General features: G+C 43.2%; 2 protein-coding genes across 6 annotated transcripts; both read left to right on the top strand.

Annotated features, from left to right (window-relative positions):
• The first annotated feature begins 4,258 nt into the window (after window positions 1-4,258).
• On the top strand, window positions 4,259-16,689 carry LOC143275960 (myogenesis-regulating glycosidase-like). Its single transcript, XM_076580309.1, has 6 exons — window positions 4,259-5,391; window positions 8,180-8,384; window positions 8,754-8,889; window positions 11,909-12,239; window positions 15,124-15,284; window positions 16,382-16,689. Exons 1-6 carry the CDS (start codon window positions 4,292-4,294, stop codon window positions 16,675-16,677), a joined length of 2,229 nt encoding a protein of 742 aa, XP_076436424.1. The 5' UTR covers window positions 4,259-4,291; the 3' UTR covers window positions 16,678-16,689.
• Window positions 16,690-18,387: 1,698 nt separating this feature from the next.
• On the top strand, window positions 18,388-20,369 carry LOC143275961 (uncharacterized). Of its 5 annotated transcripts, none has more exons than XM_076580312.1 (4): window positions 18,388-18,621; window positions 18,672-18,791; window positions 18,842-18,901; window positions 18,952-20,369. In XM_076580312.1, exons 1-4 carry the CDS (start codon window positions 18,395-18,397, stop codon window positions 19,205-19,207), a joined length of 663 nt encoding a protein of 220 aa, XP_076436427.1. In that variant the 5' UTR covers window positions 18,388-18,394; the 3' UTR covers window positions 19,208-20,369. The 5 variants fall into 5 exon arrangements, with proteins under 5 accessions (XP_076436427.1, XP_076436429.1, XP_076436430.1 ...); XM_076580314.1 differs by having other exon boundaries at window positions 18,842-19,011; window positions 19,067-20,369; XM_076580315.1 differs by having other exon boundaries at window positions 18,672-18,846; window positions 18,897-19,011; window positions 19,067-20,369.
• Window positions 20,370-21,212: the final 843 nt, after the last annotated feature.

Below are 21,212 nucleotides of genomic sequence, written 5' to 3'. Positions count from 1 at the left end.
TGGAAGGACAATATCAATAGTGTCCTGTGTGGAAGGACAACATCAACAGTGTCCTGTGTGGAGGGACAACATCAATAGTGTCCTGTGTGGAAGGACAATATCAATAGTGTCCTGTGTGGAAGGACAACATCAACAGTGTCCTGACTGAAACCTGTGTGGAAGGACAACATCTCTTTGGAATACAAGCCAGGCTCCAGTGTGCACTGACACATTTCATCTTCCGGTGTGTATGCGAGACACGGATCCTATTGGTGGATTCACGCAGAGGAATTCAAGCCATGAAAATGAGGTATCATTGCAAAATAGTGAACATGAGGTACACTGATCACACCACTAATGAAGGAGCAAGTCAAACCATCAAGCAGCACATTGGACTTGATGAAGATCCGCTGCCAGCAGTCATGAAAAGTAAGCTACTTTGGCCTGGCAAAGAAACCCGATCCAGTGCCCTCGTTAATCCTCAAAGGAACTGTTGAGTGAGGGAGACATACATAACAGGACTGACAACACTGCAGAACGGACAGGAGAACCATGTGCAGAGACCCAGGCTTTGACACACAGCAGACAGACCTGGAGGAACCTGATGAACAGTTCTGTGCGGCACACAGTGACTCTTCACATAGTTAAGAAAGGAGGAGGAGAAGAAGAAGTTAGGTGTGTAATAAGATAAAGAGCTAGTCAAGGGCAGTACCAAATGAAACCATGGAAACCACTGTGTCAACAACACACCATGCTGTATAACAGTGCTGTACAGTAGACCATGGTACATCAGAGCACACAACACATCACCAACCTACATATAATGATTCGACGAAACGGTGTGGGGGAGGGGGTATTGTCCATGCTACTATAATTAATCCACACCTAATAATTAAACGGAACAGAGAGGGGGTGTGGGAGGGGGTATTGTCCATGTTACTAAGATTAATGGGTGTGTTTTCCCCCCCAAAGCCTTATTGGATCCACATGTCCTTGATTTAAACTAACTATATTTGGTACCAGTGGGAATACGTTCTGTCTGTTAAGGGCAGTAGGTTGCCATGGGGACAAAGCACAGGCAAGCAAAATAGTTCTGAGTTACGTAAGACATGTGAAGTGACCAAGGACTGAATAGTTATCGGCCCTGCAACCTTCTCTGACAAAGGAGTTAGGGGGGCGTGGAAAATATTTTGCGGTCATTATTTTGGGCTGAGCACAGGGGGGGTGAAGTTCAGGAGTTGAGTGGTAAAGCACTTGCTCATTGCCAGCATTCATTGGCTGACGGCGCGCGCGCGCGCGTGTGTGTGTGTCTGGATGTGAAGTAACTGATATTCAATTGCTATTCTTCTGATAATTCACTTACTGTCACACAGACACCACTATCGGTATACCAGTACCAGTACCGGCATACCAGCACCGGTATACTTCAAAGCTCGCACACTTCAACGTAACAGGACGTTCTGAACTTGAGACACAGATATCTAACTTGGGGTGGTGTACTTTCTGCCCGGAACACTTGAAATGCTGGACACTAACTTCGAGCTCAGGACAGAATGGTCATGGGACTTGTAGGCATCATCCCGTTGCAACCTTGTCTTTCAGATGACACGATAAATGCCGTGTGCAGCATGCACTCAGCGCACGTAAAAGAGCTCACGGCAACGAAAAGGTTGTTCGTGGCAAAGTTGTGAAGAGAAGTTCAGTCAGACTGTGAAAGACACTTGCAGACACAAACAACAAGTACTGCATTAAGGCCTCGGGCTGTCCCCGGGGAGAGCGGTCCGGATTTCACACACAGTGATCTGATTACTACACTACACTACACTACACTGCATTACACTACACTACACTACATTACACTACACTACACTAACGATCCGAAAACAATACAACACAATACAACACAACAGAACTTGAACATAAAACTTCAACAATACATGTGTGCTCGTGTTATCCCCCAGATCCCCCCATGCACTTAGAAGTGTTACATGTGTGTGTGTGTGTGATAGTTTGCCGTGACTAAAACCTGATCAGTTGAATGACACCGGAAACGAAAGATGAGCGCCCAGTGGCAGCTGTCAGCTGGTTCCACCCAGGGAAACCCTGTTGTGCAGATGACTCGCTGTTTGTGAAGTGCTCAGAATTTGGTCTCTGACCGAAGATGGGCGCTGTGTACGTATCCTTCTTCTTCTTCGTTCGTGGGCTGCAACTCCCACCGGCGTTCACTCGTATGTACACGAAGTGGGCTTTTACGTGTATGACCATTTTTACCCCGCCATGTAGGCAACCGTACTTCGCTTTCGGGAGCGTGCATGCTGGGTATATTCTTATTTCCATAACCCACCGGACGCTGACATTGATTACAGCATATTTACGTGCGTATCTGATCTTCTGCTTGCGTATACACACGAAGGGGGTTCAGGCACTAGCAGGTCTGCACATATGCTGACCTGGGAGATCAGAAAAATCTCCACCCTATACCCACCAAGTGCCATCACCGAGATTCGAACCCGGGACCCTCAGATTGAAAGTCCAACGCTTTAACCACTCGGCTAATTGCGCCTGTCAATGTAAGTATCCGTATCATCATCATCATCATCATAAACCAGTGGATAACTGTCAGTCACACTCCAACGAACTCATTATCCATCAGTCCTGTAATCCAGTGGATAACTGTCAGTCACACTCCAACGAACTCATTATCCATCAGTCCTGTAATCCTGTGGATAACTGTCAGTCACACTCCAAAGAACTCATTATTTATCAGTCCTGTAATCCAGTGGATAACTGTCAGTCACACTCCAACGAACTCATTATCCATCAGTCCTGTAATCCAGTGGATAACTGTCACTCAAACTCCAACGAACTCATTATCCATCAGTCCTGTAATCCAGTGGATAACTGTCACTCAAACTCCAACGAACTCATTATCCATCAGTCCTGTAATCCAGTGGATAACTGTCAGTCACACTCCAACGAACTCATTATCCATCAGTCCTGTAATCCAGTGGATAACTGTCAGTCACACTCCAACGAACTCATTATCCATCAGTCCTGTAATCCAGTGGATAACTGTCACTCAAACTCCAACGAACTCATTATCCATCAGTCCTGTAATCCAGTGGATAACTGTCAGTCACACTCCAACGAACTCATTATCCATCAGTCCTGTAATCCTGTGGATAACTGTCAGTCACACTCCAACGAACTCATTATCCATCAGTCCTGTAATCCAGTGGATAACTGTCAGTCACACTCCAAAGAACTCATTATTTATCAGTCCTGTAATCCAGTGGATAACTGTCAGTCACACTCCAACGAACTCATTATCCATCAGTCCTGTAATCCTGTGGATAACTGTCAGTCACACTCCAACGAACTCATTATTCATCAGTCCTGTAATCCAGTGGATAACTGTCACTCAAACTCCAAAGAACTCATTATTTATCAGTCCTGTAATCCTGTGGATAACTGTCAGTCACACTCCAACGAACTCATTATTTATAAGTCCTGTAAACCAGTGGATAACTGTCACTCACACTCCAACGAACTCACTCCATAGCAGCCCTTTAATCCAGTGGATAACTGTCAGTCACACTCCAACGAGTCACTCCATAGCAGCCCTTTAATCCAGTGGATAACTGTCACTCACACTCCAACGAGTCACTCCATAGCAGCCCTTTAATCCAGTACTTGTAAGCCACGTGAAGGCCACACCTATACCTTGTGCTGACTTACTTTGTTATGCCTGGCTGCCTGATCCTCTAGTCTACACGTGGGCCTCTGGCCTGTCACCACAGCACCAATCAACATCTATACAGTACTATGCTACAAGATGAAATACTATGATTGGTCGGTAGTTTATACTACATCGGTATCCGCAGAATGTCATGATCAGACAGTATCTTCTTTTCACTATACCACAGTCTGCCTTTAATTTGACTGAGTACAGAGACAACGGGAGATTGTCTTTTTTCTATGGTGTGTGTGTGTGTGTGTGTGTGTGTGTGCGCGCGTGCCTGTCGGGGTAGGTGTTCAAGTATGCCATGTGCGCGCACTGACGCGACACTTAAGTATGAATCGATAAACTCGAAGTTTGAGGTGGCCGAAGGTTGCTCTCTCACTATCCCCACCACACCCTCCACCTGCCACCCCCCTAACCCTTCCCCCTTCCCCGCCGCCACACACACACACTGGCGTGCGCAGGCGCACTTGGAAAGTGTCAGGGGAGGTAATGCTCACAGGCTTACAATCCAAGGCCAATCACTGTACGTACAGTCGATCAAGCGAGTCATAACAATGCAAAGGAAGAATGCGTCTTATGGGACTGAGTGTGGTCGATACAATTAGACTCAGTGAAGCAGATAAATCACCGAAGGTAGAAGCAGAACGTTTGGAAAGTGATATGAACATCGAGGAGAGAAAAATCATGTCTGTTCCACGTAGAAAACTGTATAGGTGCATCAAGATCGCGCTCGCCATTACAGTTTTGGGATTGCTTTTCGCAGCAGTAAGCGTGCATTTTCAGACAGACGGTGTGTCGAACTTCTCTATTTTTATCCCGCGTGTTTACAAAATAAACGACGTGGTGAAACTGAAGCTGTCGGACAACACCCTGTCTTTTGCGGACTCGGCTTCAGGACAGTTCCTGAAAGTGGAACTGGCAGGCGATGTTTTGAACACTGCCCCGGATCTCGATTCCTGTGCCATGATTCTGGGGACTGTGGATGCGGAGCACGCTAGGAAGCTGAAGTTGGGGTTTGACCCTTTCGCGAAGAGCGTGTGTGTCAAGTGGAAAGACACGGTGCTGGTGGTGAACGATACGAACTCCAGAGAGGCTAGGTGTTTCTCCGTGCACTGGAAGACCTCTCAACGGTCGTCACCACACAACTGTGTTCTGCTGTCAGGGGCGCACTGGTACGGGGGTTCCTTGCTCAGAGAACAGCAGTGGCCTCTGGAAGACATGTCCATCCCCATGCAGCCCTACATCTCGTCTCCCCTGCACACAGTTGACGACAACGCTGACCCTGGGGATTATGGGCCAGTTCTGGAGAGAATGTGGATCAATTCAGGAGGCTTTGGCATCATGGCTGACAGCGATGAACCACTTCACGTATCGATCAACGCTCACCAGAAAGCGCGTCTGTGTCTGAAGACACAGCACGAGGGGTATGGGGAGTCCAGCAAAAAGAACCCACTGACGTTGAAATACACTGTGTGCATGGACCGAACGGCCAGGTATGTCCACCAGCACCTGGTGAAGACGTTGCTGACACTGCCCACAGAGTCACCTGATCAGCAGCTGATGCAGGATCCAGTGTGGTCCACCCGGGGTATCAACATGGACACCCTGACCCAGAAACAGGTTCTGGACCTGAAGATTGACATCACTAAACATAACTTTCTTCACAGGTGAGAGAGAGAGAGAAACACACATACACACACACACACACACACACACACACGCACGCACGCACATGCACACACACGTACACACAGAGAATGTGTTGTTTTATGGAGATGATGGGGGATGAGCGTGGATATCATTTGTCTGTGTATGTGAATGTGTATGATACATGTCTTTGTGAGTGTGTTCGTGAGTGTGTGTGAGGTTGGAGAGGTATGTTTGTGTTGTGAGTACTTTCAGTATTTTTACACTAAGTTTGTACATGATTTTTGTTATCTTTACATTCCTGTGCCTTAGACATGCAACATCTGTTGCTGAATGCACACAGTTTACAGCTGTAGCAGAAGGTTTTTGAATATAAATGCACTTTCTTCTTCTTCTTCTTCAGTTCTATTTCTTCTCCTTCTGTTTCTAGCCATCATTATCAGTGTTATTGTTATTTCTAGGTCCTGTTGAAGAGAACATTGTGAACCTCATTCGAGTCATTGATAAATTGATCAGTATTGAAGAATTATATTTACAGTCTGATGTGACTGTTCATTTAAATGCAGTCCTGCAGGACTAAAATTAAAATATATTTTACAGCATCAGAACAAACAAAAAAAGGGGAATTAGGCATTTCATGCATTTCAACAGAACTCACATATTTGTTCAGATTGAGTGGAGGTTACTCCAGACTTAAGTTTCCATTATTTATTGTCAGGTTGGCACTGATTGGAATTATCTGATACTGATACTGTGATAGTATTCTGACTATAGTAACAGTACTAACTTAACTAAGCCTAGCAATAGTATTCTGACAATAGTAACAGTACTAACTTAACAAAGCCTAGCAATAGTATTCTGACAATAGTAACAGTACAAACTTAACTAAGCCTAGCAATAGTATTATGACAATAGTAACAGTACTAACTTAACTAAGACTAGCAATAGTATTCTGACAATAGTAACAGTACTAACTTAACTAAGACTAGCAATACTGCAATAGTATTCTGACAATAATAACAGTATTAACTTAAGTAAGACTAGCAATAGTATTATGACAATCACTGTTAGCCGCGCGAAATTTGGCCAAGCAGAGCAAACCAATAGGCCTAGTTTGCATCAGTTTGACATGGTTAGTATATTTAACACCAAACATGGAGTATAATACAAACTCCTCCTATTAACTTAAGTAAGACTAGCAATAGTATTATGACAATAGTAACAGTACTAACTTAACTAAGACTAGCAATAGTATTATGACAATAGTAACAGTACTAACTTAACTAAGACTAGCAATAGTATTATGACAATAGTAACAGTACTAACTTAACTAAGACTAGCAATACTGCAATAGTATTCTGACAATAATAACAGTATTAACTTAAGTAAGACTAGCAATAGTATTATGACAATAGTAACAGCACTAACTTAACTAAGACTAGCAATACTGCAATAGTATTCTGACAATAATAACAGTATTAACTTAAGTAAGACTAGCAATAGTATTCTGACAATAGTAACAGTACTAACTTAACTAAGACTAGCAATACTGCAATAGTATTCTGACAATAATAACAGTATTAACTTAAGTAAGACTAGCAATAGTATTCTGACAATAGTAACAGTACTAACTTAACTAAGACTAGCAGTAATAGAAACACTGCTTGACTGACATAGAAGTTATAATGTGCATGCAGGAGTCTAGTCTAGTGTCTTGCAGACATGCACATACGTAAATTTGTATAATTACCAATGTGTATTTTGGCACGTATGGATGAGATATACAGAAAAATATTATATAAATTTATAAATTGAAAATGGTGTTGATCACTGGTGGAAATTTATATATATGACATATGATATTATTTAGAATACTAAATGAGTAAATCTCACTAATTTTTATTTTGTTACTAATGTTAGTTACTACTCATAACTTATGTGACAGATTATGCAGAATACTGGGTCTTACTACTTTTGGTTGCTCTCCGGTGAGAATTTATTTGACAGATCATGCAGAATACTAGAGAGTCGATGTTACATTTTTTTTAAACCCCTCATGTGTATGCTTGTCAACCTGAAAGCTGCCCTCTCTGTGAAAGAACAGAGTTTACAGGTCAGGTTAATGCCAGTTATCGTTTTTTGTTTAGATTCTTCTCCTGGGATTCTTTTAGTTTTGTTCAGCAAAGTCAGTTTTGCCACTTTAAAGCACACAAAGGTAATGATTCTGCACTTCAGATTTTAAAGTTTTATATGGATACTTGTATTGATCACCAGTCTTCGGTCAGAGACCAAGCTCTATGCACTTCACAATCTTATACCTGTCTACCTGGGTGGAGCTGACTGATAGCTGTCGTTGTGCGCTCATCATTTGTTTCCTGTATTGTTCAGTCAGGTTTCAGTCATACACACACACAGTATACACACTCACACTGAGATGACCATTTTGTTTATTTACCCCGCCATGTAGGAAGCTATAATCCATTTTAAGGAATGAGCATGCTGGGTATGTTCTTGTTTCCATTGCACACTGATTCAAGCCACACACTGCAGCAGTTAAGGGGACAAAGACAAATATTTTTGGGGAAAGTGTGTTCCATACAATGAGTATTGAGTTGTGTGTCCACTGTGTTTCAGTCAAGTTCACATGGCATTGACTGAATGAGTCCATTTAAATGTATTCACTGTGTTTCAGTCAAGTTCACATGGCATTGACTGAGTGAGTCCATTTAAATGTGTTCATTGTGTTTCAGTCAAATTCACATGGCATTGAGTGAGTGAGTCCATTTAAATGTGTTCACTGTGTTTCAGCCAGGTACACATCGCGGGCAACGTGTCCCGCATGCTGGGAGGTCTGTTCTTTGATCACGAGCGTTTCCCCAACGCCCACCAGATGGTTTCAGAGCTGAAGTTTGAGGGGTTCTCTGTGGGCACCACTGTCCTGCCAGTGGTCGACAGGACGGCCTTTGACTTTAAGGATGGGGCTGACCTGGGTGCCTTTATTAACTTGTCCAAGGTTGGTGTGTGGGTGTGAATGTTGTGTGTGTGTGTGGGTGTGTGTGTGAGTGTGTGTGTGTTTGTGTGTGTGTAGTCTGTGCATGGGAATGTACATGTTATGCATTTGTGTCCGTAGTGCACTGTGTCTGTGCGTGTCTGTCTCTTCTTATACTTTCTGCCGTGATTCTTATTGATGTTGATGAATCTGCTAACACTAACACTAGTAACAGTAAGCTGAGTAACACATTTGCTAACAATACTTGAATTTCACTTGTTATTATTGACAGTTTGCTATCAGTAACACATGCGGTAGCAGTAAACAATGCTTGAATTATATGTGTTATTGTTGACGATTTGCTGTCAGTAAGATGAATGTCACTGTGTTCAGAGTCAGTCAGCCCAGTGGGGAGGACAAGCCATGGCACTGGTGGACTTCACAAAGCCCCAGGCCAGTCAGTGGATGACCCAGAGACTGAAGGTCTTCAGGGCAGAGTCTGCTGTCAGCGCCTTTCACTTCACCTCTGGTCAGTGCAGGCACACATGGTCACAGTCATGATGATGATGATGATGACCATTGTCATGATAATGATGATCATGGTAATGGTGATGATGATGATGATGGTAATAATAACAGTAATAATAATAATAAGAAGAAGAAGAAGAATGAAGCACCTTTTTCGCAGATGGAACAAAATCTCATAACTATGAATGATGAAATACTAAATTGAATCAGTTTACACAAACTGCAAACAGACATGATAACAACTCTTCCAACTTATTTGTTCGCACACACACACTCTCTCTCTCTCTCTCTCACACACACACACACACACACACATACATACACACCACACACACACGCACACCACACACTACACACGCACACACACACCACACACACACACACACTCACACACACACCACACACACTCATACACACACACCACACACACACACACACACACACACACACACACACACACACACACACAGAGTTTTTAGACTAAAGGCTGTGGTCAGTACAACTTAAAGAGATGGATCTGCAGAGAAGTTTTTAGACTAAAGGCTGTGGTCAGTACAACTTAAAGAGATGGATCTGCAGAGAAGTTTTTAGACTAAAGGCTGTGGTCAGTACAACTTAAAGAGATGGATCTGCAGAGAAGTTTTTAGACTGAAGGCTGTGGTCAGTACAACTTAAAGAGATGGATCTGCAGAGAAGTTTTTAGACTAAAGGCTGTGGTCAGTACAACTTAAAGAGATGGATCTGCAGAGAAGTTTTTAGACTGAAGGCTGTGGTCAGTACAACTTAAAGAGATGGATCTGCAGAGAAGTTTTTAGACTGAAGGCTGTGGTCAGTACAACTTAAAGAGATGGATCTGCAGAGAAGTTTTTAGACTGAAGGCTGTGGTCAGTACAACTTAAAGAGATGGATCTGCAGAGAAGTTTTTAGACTAAAGGCTGTGGTCAGTACAACTTAAAGAGATGGATCTGCAGAGAAGTTTTTAGACTGAAGGCTGTGGTCAGTACAACTTAAAGAGATGGATCTGCAGAGAAGTTTTTAGACTGAAGGCTGTGGTCAGTACAACTTAAAGAGATGGATCTGCAGAGAAGTTTTTAGACTGAAGGCTGTGGTCAGTACAACTTAAAGAGATGGATCTGCAGAGAAGTTTTTAGACTGAAGGCTGTGGTCAGTACAACTTAAAGAGATGGATCTGCAGAGAAGTTTTTAGACTAAAGGCTGTGGTCAGTACAACTTAAAGAGATGGATCTGCAGAGAAGTTTTTAGACTGAAGGCTGTGGTCAGTACAACTTAAAGAGATGGATCTGCAGAGAAGTTTTTAGACTAAAGGCTGTGGTCAGTACAACTTAAAGAGATGGATCTGCAGAGAAGTTTTTAGACTGAAGGCTGTGGTCAGTACAACTTAAAGAGATGGATCTGCAGAGAAGTTTTTAGACTGAAGGCTGTGGTCAGTACAACTTAAAGAGATGGATCTGCAGAGAAGTTTTTAGACTGAAGGCTGTGGTCAGTACAACTTAAAGAGATGGATCTGCAGAGAAGTTTTTAGACTGAAGGCTGTGGTCAGTACAACTTAAAGAGATGGATCTGCAGAGAAGTTTTTAGACTGAAGGCTGTGGTCAGTACAACTTAAAGAGATGGATCTGCAGAGAAGTTTTTAGACTGAAGGCTGTGGTCAGTACAACTTAAAGAGATGGATCTGCAGAGAAGTTTTTAGACTAAAGGCTGTGGTCAGTACAACTTAAAGAGATGGATCTGCAGAGAAGTTTTTAGACTAAAGGCTGTGGTCAGTACAACTTAAAGAGATGGATCTGCAGAGAAGTTTTTAGACTAAAGGCTGTGGTCAGTACAACTTAAAGAGATGGATCTGCAGAGAAGTTTTTAGACTGAAGGCTGTGGTCAGTACAACTTAAAGAGATGGATCTGCAGAGAAGTTTTTAGACTAAAGGCTGTGGAAGTGGAGTATGTCATATTAAATGGAAGGCTGGTGGTGGTGTTCAATTCAACGTTTAGTGCTGATGTATGTTCCTCTGAGGACACATAGCACTGCTGCCAGTGTGGTGAAAATCATCGCTGTTTCAGGAGATGAAAATGATCGTAGTTGTTAAGAAATGTAAATGGCTGACACTGCGACAGTCAGTCACCACATTGTTATACTTAGGCGGATAGTAGTTTGCACAGGACAGGAATGTCAGACCCCTGCCGGAGTCTGCACTAGTGGGTCACGGCAAGTATGTTATTTAAACGTAATTTTAGATAGAATATTTCCTTTTGTGTTCACAGGTAATATTGTAAAGCAGCAGAAATGAAATCACAGTAGGTGTGGTAGCAGTGGTACCAGCAGTGGGTTTTTGTGCAAGATTTTTCCAAGGACAGCCTTTTGTTGCCAAGGGTTTGTAGTATTGATGGATACAGATTTTGTTTTTCCACTTCCATGTCTTCATGTGCTGTTGTGTGGTTTCATGCACTGTTATGTATGTAGTTTCTGTGAGGCGCTAAGAGCCCATCTATGGGGAGTTTGCGCCATATAAGTACAATATATTATTATTTATTGTTATTAAGGGTTCTTTTACATGTGCGAAGTGCATATTATTATTTATTGTTGTAAAGGGTTCTTTTACATGTGTGAAGTGCATATTATTATTTATTGTTATTAAGGGTTCTTTTACATGTGTGAAGTGCATATTATTATTTATTGTTATTAAGGGTTCTTTTACATGTGCGAAGTGCATATTATTATTTATTGTTATTAAGGGTTCTTTTACATGTGTGAAGTGCATATTATTATTTATTGTTATTAAGGGTTCTTTTACATGTGCGAAGTGCATATTATTATTTATTGTTATTAAGGGTTCTTTTACATGTGCGAAGTGCATTTTATTATTTATTGTTATTAAGGGTTCTTTTACATGTGCGAAGTGCATATTATTATTTATTGTTATTAAGGGTTCTTTTACGTGTGTGAACTGCATGCTGCTCACGGGACCTCTGTTATTGTCTCAAATGGCTGATTTTTTTCTCCCCAGGAGAAGCGGCATTGGTGTCCAGGTCAGTACCCCTCCCCAACCCCTGTGACTACAGCACACGCTATGTGCAGTTCGCACACACTGTCGGCAACAACTCCATTGTCGCCGTGGGTTACCGCAGCCAGCAGTTCCCACTCATGGTGGACGTGGGCCTGCGACAGTCCCGCTGGGGTCATGACCTGGGGCTGAAGAGCATCATCCCCTCGGTGCTGACGCTGGGGCTGCTGGGATACCCCTTCGTGGTGGTGGGGCCCGTGGGGGGGGTGCCTGTGGGGCAGTTTGACCCGGACACGAACCGATTCCCTGTGCCTGACCAGGAGCTGTACATCAGGTGAGTACATCACCTGGTCGGCAGAGCCACTTCTGTGAGTGTAGATAGCTATATGGTCACGTCTTCCTTGAAAGTGAAGGAATAGATACCTCAACATGGTCACGTCTTCCTTTTAAGTGAAGGATTAGATACCTCAGCATGGTCACGTCTTCCTTGAAAGTGAAGGAATAGATACCTCAGCATGGTCACGTCTTCCTTGAAAGTGAAGGAATAGATACCTCAACATGGTCACGTCTTCCTTGAAAGTGAAGGATTAGATACCTCAACATGGTCACGTCTTCCTTGAAAGTGAAGGAATAGATACCTCAACATGGTCATGTCTTCCTTTTAAGTGAAGGATTAGATACCTCAACATGGTCACGTCTTCCTTGAAAGTGAAGGAATAGATACCTCAACATGGTCATGTCTTCCTTTTAAGTGAAGGATTAGATACCTCAACATGGCCACATCTTCCTTGAAAGTGAAGGAATTACCTCCATGTTAGTCTGGTGGTTACATGGCTGTGTTGTTAAAATAGCTGAGTGTTGGTAATTACCTGTACATTAATCTGGTGGTTACATGGCTGTGTTGTTAAAACAGCTGCACAAAGCAGATACTGTTGAAGTCTCATGTAAATCAGTGTTCATTGTGGATGTGTGTTTGTGTCTCTGCACACACTCTCATGTGTTTTTGCATGTTTTGTGTAGTAGCAGTAGCAGTATTTATCATGACATGCTGTGTTGTTGTTGTTCAGGTGACTGCAGTATTTATCATGACATGTTGTTGTTGAGGTGGCTGCAGTATTTATCATGACATGTTGTTGTTGAGGTGGCTGCAGTATTTATCATGACATGTTGTTGTTGTTCAGGTGGCTGCAGTATTTATCATGACATGTTGTTCAGGTAGCTGCAGTATTTATCATGACATGTTGTTGTTGTTGAGGTGGTTGCAGTATTTATCATGACATGTTGTTGTTGAGGTGGCTGCAGTATTTATCATGACATGTTGTTGTTGAGGTGGCTGCAGTATTTATCATGACATGTTGTTGTTGAGGTGGCTGCAGTATTTATCATGACATGTTGTTGTTGTTGAGGTGGCTGCCGTATTTATCATGACATGTTGTTGTTGTTCAGGTGGCTGCAGTATTTATCATGACATGTTGTTGTTGTTGAGGTGGCTGGAGTATTTATCATGACGTGTTGTTCAGGTAGCTGCCGTATTTATCATGACATGTTGTTGTTGTTCAGGTGGCTGCAGTATTTATCATGACATGTTGTTGTTGTTGAGGTGGCTGGAGTATTTATCATGACGTGTTGTTGTTGAGGTGGCTGCAGTATTTATCATGACATCATGTTGTTGTTGAGGTGGCTGCAGTATTTATCATGACATGTTGTTGTTGAGGTGGCTGCCGTATTTATCATGACATGTTGTTGTTGTTCAGGTGGCTGCAGTATTTATCATGACATGTTGTTGTTGAGGTGGCTGCAGTATTTATCATGACATGTTGTTGTTGAGGTGGCTGCAGTATTTATCATGACATGTTGTTGTTCAGGTGGCTGCCGTATTTATCATGACATGTTGTTGTTCAGGTGGCTGCAGTATTTATCATGACATGTTGTTGTTGAGGTGGCTGCCGTATTTATCATGACATGTTGTTCAGGTAGCTGCCGTATTTATCATGACATGTTGTTGTTGTTCAGGTGGCTGCAGTATTTATCATGACATGTTGTTGTTGTTGAGGTGGCTAGAGTATTTATCATGACGTGTTGTTGTTGAGGTGGCTGCAGTATTTATCATGACATGTTGTTGTTGTTGAGGTGGCTGCAGTATTTATCATGACATGTTGTTGTTGAGGTGGCTGCCGTATTTATCATGACATGTTGTTGTTGTTCAGGTGGCTGCAGTATTTATCATGACATGTTGTTGTTGAGGTGGCTGCAGTATTTATCATGACATGTTGTTGTTGAGGTGGCTGCAGTATTTATCATGACATGTTGTTGTTCAGGTGGCTGCAGTATTTATCATGACATGTTGTTGTTCAGGTGGCTGCAGTATTTATCATGACATGTTGTTGTTGAGGTGGCTGCAGTATTTATCATGACATGTTGTTGTTGAGGTGGTTGCAGTATTTATCATGACATGTTGTTGTTCAGGTGGCTGCAGTATTTATCATGACATGTTGTTGTTGTTCAGGTGGCTGCAGTATTTATCATGACATGTTGTTGTTGAGGTGGCTGCAGTATTTATCATGACATGTTGTTGTTCAGGTGGCTGCAGTATTTATCATGACATGTTGTTGTTGAGGTGGCTGCAGTATTTATCATGACATGTTGTTGTTGTTGAGGTGGCTGCAGTATTTATCATGACATGTTGTTGTTGAGGTGGCTGCAGTATTTATCATGACTTGTTGTTGAGGTGGCTGCAGTATTTATCATGACATGTTGTTGTTGAGGTGGCTGCGGTATTTATCATGACATGTTGTTGTTCAGGTAGCTGGAGTATTTATCATGACATGTTGTTGTTCAGGTGGCTGGAGTATTTATCATGACATGTTGTTGTTCAGGTGGCTGGAGTATTTATCATGACATGTTGTTGTTCAGGTGGCTGCGGTATTTATCATGACATGTTGTTGTTGTTGAGGTGGCTGCAGTATTTATCATGACATGTTGTTGTTGAGGTGGCTGCAGTATTTATCATGACATGTTGTTGTTGAGGTGGCTGCAGTATTTATCATGACATGTTGTTGTTGTTGAGGTGGCTGCAGTATTTATCATGACATGTTGTTGTTGTTCAGGTGGCTGCAGTATTTATCATGACATGTTGTTGTTGAGGTGGCTGCAGTATTTATCATGACATGTTGTTGTTCAGGTGGCTGCAGTATTTATCATGACATGTTGTTGTTCAGGTGGCTGCAGTTGTCAGTGTTCCTGCCTGGCCTGGAGATGTCAGTGGGTCCGTGGCAGTATGGCAGAACGGTTGTGGACATCGCCCACAGTATGCTGAAAGTGAGAGCGGACCGTGTGGTGCCAGTGCTGCAGGCTGCCGTCAAAGAGTTCCTCCACACAGGTGACCGGCTTGGTCTATTCACGCCTTTGTCAGCAGTGTGCATGTGTGAAACAACGTGTGAGAGTGTGAAATAAGATGTAGTCTATTCACGCCTTTGTCAGCAGTGTGCATGTGTGAAACAACGTGTGAGGGTGTGAAATAATGTGTAGTCTATTCACGCCTTTGTCAGCAGTGTGCATGTGTGAAACAACGTGTGAGGGTGTGAAATAAGATGTAGTCTATTCACGCCTTTGTCAGCAGTGTGCATGTGTGAAACAACGTGTGAGAGTGTGAAATAAGATGTAGTCAGTTTGCAAAAGTTTTGGTGTAAAGAAAATGTCGGTAGTGGAGTGGCCTGAGACTTAGACCTTGAGAGAGACGAGGAACAGGTAGAGACGGATACAACTGGTTGCCAGGTCTTCAGTGGGGCCGTGTGGTCAGAGGGTTTGGAGCAGCCTGAATTTCACTCAGAGAAATCTGTTGTGACGAAAGAGTAATAGAAAACAATACAATGCAATACAACACAACACAACACAACACAACACAACACAACACAACAACACAATGCACTATAATATGCTAGGTGGCCTAGCACATTGAACATCATCATCATCAACATCACCATCATCACCACCACCATCACCATCATTACCATCATTATCATCATCACCACCACCATCGTCATCATCATCACCATTATCATCATCACCATCATCATCATCATCATCGCCTTCATCATCATCATCACCATTGCAATCATCATCATCATCACCATCACCACCATCACCATCATCATCATCATCATCACCACCATCACCACCGTCACCATCATCATCATCATCATCACCATCACCATCACCACCATTACCATCATCATCATCATCATCACCACCACTATCACCATCATTACCATCACCATCACCACCATCATCATCATCACCATCATCATCATCACCATCACCACCATCATCATCACCATCATTATCATCATCATCATCATCACCACCATCACTATCATCACCATCATCACCACCACCATCACCATCACCACCATCATCATCACCATCATCATCATCATCATCATCATCATCACCATCATTATCATGACAATGTTTCAGGTGCCCCGATGATTCGTCCCCTGTGGTGGATGGCCCCGAACGACGAGGTGGCCCAGCGCATTGACTGTGAGTTCCTGGTCAGCAACAAGATTCTGGTGGCCCCGGTACTGGAGGCGGGGGCGAGGCGTCGTGATGTCTACCTGCCTGACGTCAACAACCTCAAGTGGAGGGACGTGCTGAGGGGACAGGTGTTTGAGGGGGGGCAGTGGCTGCGTGGCTACAAGGTGGACATCTCCGAAGTGGCCACCTTCGTGCCTGTGTTCAAGTCCCAGGCAGAGTATCATTTGCGGCACTAGGTGTGTGTGTGTGCGCGAAGGGGGTGCAGTGTGTTTGGGAGTGTGTGATGTGTTGTGTTGTGTGTGTGTGGATGTGCGTGTATGTGTGTGTGTGTGTGTGTGCATATATTTCAGCTGTTTTTAGTCTTCATATCATGGAATGCTGAGTGCTTTCTGTTTGTATGGTGCATGGGGGGAAGAGACCAAGAGACACAGAAGAAGACAGAGAAGAATTTACCAGCAGTGTCGTCATAACAACGGCAAAACAGTCTTGGTTGATACACCTTTTCTTGTTTTGTTTTTCATTGCTCTTCACAAAAATCTGGGTGGCCAGCTTTGTTGTTGGCAGTCAACTTTCCTTTGTGTTGAACGTTTGTCATGTTTGTCATGACGGCACACAGTGAAATGTGTGTTGAACGTTTCTCATGTTTGTCATGATGGCACACAGTGAATGTGTGTTGAACGTTTCTCATGTTTGTCATGACGGCACACAGTGAATGTGTGTTGAACGTTTCTCATGTTTGTCATGACAACACACAGTGAAATGTTGTGTGTTGAACGTTTCTCATATTTGTCATGATGGCACACAGTGAAATGCGTGTTGAACGTTTCGGATTTTTGTGATGTTTGGAAACAGTGGAACATTGGACAGTCTCTGTTATTTCTTTTGTTCAGCATGTTCCATTTCAACAACTGTTCACACATTTTAGTCAACAGTTTATCAAACATTCCCAGATGGGTGTTGTGCCTTTCTGAGACACCTGTGATGATAGATGTTGCATTCATTTATACATTGGGTTATGGTTATCAGTTAGTGTAGCTATATGATGTGATATTGTTAAATGGTTTCTGTTTATCAGTTAGTGTAGATATGATGAGGTTATTTTATAAGCTGGTTTATGTTTATCAGTTAGTGTAGATTTGATCAGGTTATATGATAAACTGGTTTATGTTTATCAGTTAGTGTGGATTTGAATAATCCCTGCACCCAAATCAGCTGGAAGCGACATGCAGTTGCCAGTCCAACATAACCGTGGACTATCAAACCTGACCTTGTTTACAGTGAGCTGCCAGTCCAACATAACTGGGGACTATCAAACCTGACCTTGTTTACAGTGAGCTGCCAGTCCAACATAACTGGGGACTATCAAACCTGACCTTGTTTACAGTGAAAATGCTTTCTTCTTCTTCACCATCACTGTTGTTACTGATGTTGTTTGATGTTTCTGTAGACTGCTCTGCATTATTATCCTTTTCTGCATTGAAATCATAGTTGGAATCTGCAAATAGTTAACCAGATACTTGCTGTGCCCTGAAACTCTGAAGCAGGTGACAAAAAACTGCTGGAGACAGTGGACACCCGTTGAATGCTGTTCAAGCTTTGCGGAGTAATCCAGACAGATGTTAGCCAAGGTTATCTTTCCATCTTAGATGGATATGTGCAGGTCACAAGTACTAAAAACTAGTGTCATGTTCAAGATTCATAGACTGAACATTGCTTGGGCACAAGTGGAAAAAGCTGGCTGGAAATACCCAGCCATGGCTTGGGCGTAGGATGGAAGGAGTTAAAAGTCTGCAGGCTTTGCTGTCATGGTGGAACTGAAGGTGTGGTGTGGTGTGTACATGAACCAGTCTGCAGGCTTTGCTGTCATGGTGGAACGGAAGGTGTGGTGTGGTGTGTACATGGACCAGTCTGCAGGCTTTGCTGTCATGGTGGAACGGAAGGTGTGGTGTGTACATGGACCAGTCTGCAGGCTTTGCTGTCATGGTGGAACTGAAGGTGTGGTGTGGTGTGTACATGGACCAGTCTGCAGGCTTTGCTGTCATGGTGGAACGGAAGGTGTGGTGTGGTGTGTACATGGACCAGTCTGCAGGCTTTGCTGTCATGGTGGAACGGAAGGTGTGGTGTGGTGTGTACATGGACCAGTCTGCAGGCTTTGCTGTCATGGTGGAACGGAAGGTGTGGTGTGTACATGGACCAGTCTGTAGGCTTTGCTGTCATGGTGGAACTGAAGGTGTGGTATGTACATGGACCAGTCTGCAGGCTTTGCTGTCATGGTGGAACTGAAGGTGTGGTGTGGTGTGTACATGGACCAGTCTGCAGGCTTTGCTGTCATGGTGGAACGGAAGGTGTGGTGTGTACATGGACCAGTCTGCAGGCTTTGCTGTCATGGTGGAACGGAAGGTGTGGTGTGTACATGGACCAGTCTGCAGGCTTTGCTGTCATGGTGGAACGGAAGGTGTGGTGTGTACATGGACCAGTCTGCAGGCTTTGCTGTCATGGTGGAACGGAAGGTGTGGTGTGTACATGGACCAGTCTGCAGGCTTTGCTGTCATGGTGGAACGGAAGGTGTGGTGTGGTGTGTACATGGACCAGTCTGTAGGCTTTGCTGTCATGGTGGAACTGAAGGTGTGGTGTGTACATGGACCAGTCTGCAGGCTTTGCTGTCATGGTGGAACGGAAACTGAACCAACCATTTCGGTGTCTTGCTTTTGGAGAGGAAGTAGATTTGTGAGTTTTTATCGCAGTTATTTATTTTTAACCATTTGAAAAAATTTTATTTAGTTTCATGTTTATTTGTTGAATTATTTTCCACTTTTTTTTTTTTTTACCTCTGTCAGTTCGTGTATCTTTTTGATTGACCACAGCTTATGATTCATCTCCATGTTCCTGACTTTATTGTTGGATTATTTGCTTGATATGTTTTCACTTTTGTTCTCACCTGTCATGTTTTACAATGAAGCCAGATAATCTGTGTTTCATGGCTGTTTTGATATGCCACTGCCTGTTTCTGATCTCAAAGTGCTGTGTAAGTGTGCTCTGTTTGGCAAAACAGTATACATGTATGTATTTATTATCTCAAAGTTCTGTGAAAGTGTGCTCTGTTTAGGCTTAAAAAAAAGAAAGAAAAGCTATGCCTTTTGTGAATATTTTTTTCACCACATGTGCCTGGGTAGTTTGTTTTTCTGTGTATGTGCTATATAGCTTCATGTATATGATATTTCTGTGGTGTCTGAGTGAGAGATCATATGTTTCCCTGTGTATGTGCTATATAGCTTCATGTATATGATATTTCTGTGGTGTCTGAGCGATCATATGCTTCCCTGTTTGTGTACTTTCTAGCTTAATGTATATAATGATTTTGTGGTGGCAGCGAGATAAGGATTCAGCCATTAGTACTAAATAAGTTGTTCACTGTGGGTGGAGGCATGACAAATGCCTTAGTTGTTAGTCATGTGAACGTTGCACACTGCATTGTGATGTAGTGGAGGTGTGACAAGTGAACGTTGCACACTGCATTGTGATGTAGATGAGGTGTGACAAGTGAACGTTGCACACTGCATTGTGATGTAGATGAGGTGTGACAAGTGAACGTTGCACACTGCATTGTGATGTAGATGAGGCGTGACAAGTGAACGTTGCACACTGCATTGTGATGTAGTTGAGGTGTGACAAGTGAACGTTGCACACTGCATTGTGATGTAGATGAGGTGTGACAAGTGAACGTTGCACACTGCATTGTGATGTAGATGAGGCGTGACAAGTGAACGTTGCACACTGCATTGTGATGTAGATGAGGTGTGACAAGTGAACGTTGCACACTGCATTGTGATGTAGTGGAGGTGTGACAAGTGAACGTTGCACACTGCATTGTGATGTAGTGGAGGTGTGACAAGTGAACGTTGCACACTGCATTGTGATGTAGATGAGGTGTGACAAGTGAACGTTGCACACTGCATTGTGATGTAGTGGAGGTGTGACAAGTGAACGTTGTACACTGCATTGTGATGTAGTGGAGGTGTGACAAGTGAACGTTGCACACTGCATTGTGATGTAGATGAGGTGTGACAAGTGAACGTTGCACACTGCATTGTGATGTAGTGGAGGTGTGACAAGTGAACGTTGCACAATGCATTGTGATGTAGTGGAGGCGTGACAAGTGAACGTTGCACACTGCATTGTGATGTAGTGGAGGTGTGACAAGTGAACGTTGCACACTGCATTGTGATGTAGTGGAGGTGTGACAAGTGAACGTTGCACACTGCATTGTGATGTAGTGGAGGTGTGACAAGTGAACGTTGCACACTGCATTGTGATGTAGTGGAGGTGTGACAAGTGAACGTTGCACACTGCATTGTGATGTAGATGAGGTGTGACAAGTGAACGTTGCACACTGCATTGTGATGTAGTGGAGGTGTGACAAGTGAACGTTGCACAATGCATTGTGATGTAGTGGAGGCGTGACAAGTGAACGTTGCACACTGCATTGTGATGTAGTGGAGGTGTGACAAGTGAACGTTGCACACTGCATTGTGATGTAGTGGAGGTGTGACAAGTGAACGTTGCACACTGCATTGTGATGTAGTGGAGGTGTGACAAGTGAACGTTGCACAATGCATTGTGATGTAGATGAGGTGTGACAAGTGAACGTTGCACACTGCATTGTGATGTAGTGGAGGTGTGACAAGTGAATGTTGCACAATGCATTGTGATGTAGTGGAGGTGTGACAAGTGAACGTTGCACACTGCATTGTGATGTAGATGAGGTGTGACA

This window comes from Babylonia areolata, chromosome 31 (assembly GCF_041734735.1).
Source record: "Babylonia areolata isolate BAREFJ2019XMU chromosome 31, ASM4173473v1, whole genome shotgun sequence".
Classification (NCBI taxonomy): domain Eukaryota; kingdom Metazoa; phylum Mollusca; class Gastropoda; order Neogastropoda; family Buccinidae; genus Babylonia; species Babylonia areolata.
The sequence above is the reverse complement of the archived record's forward strand: the minus strand, read 5'-3'. Positions and strand labels throughout refer to the sequence as shown.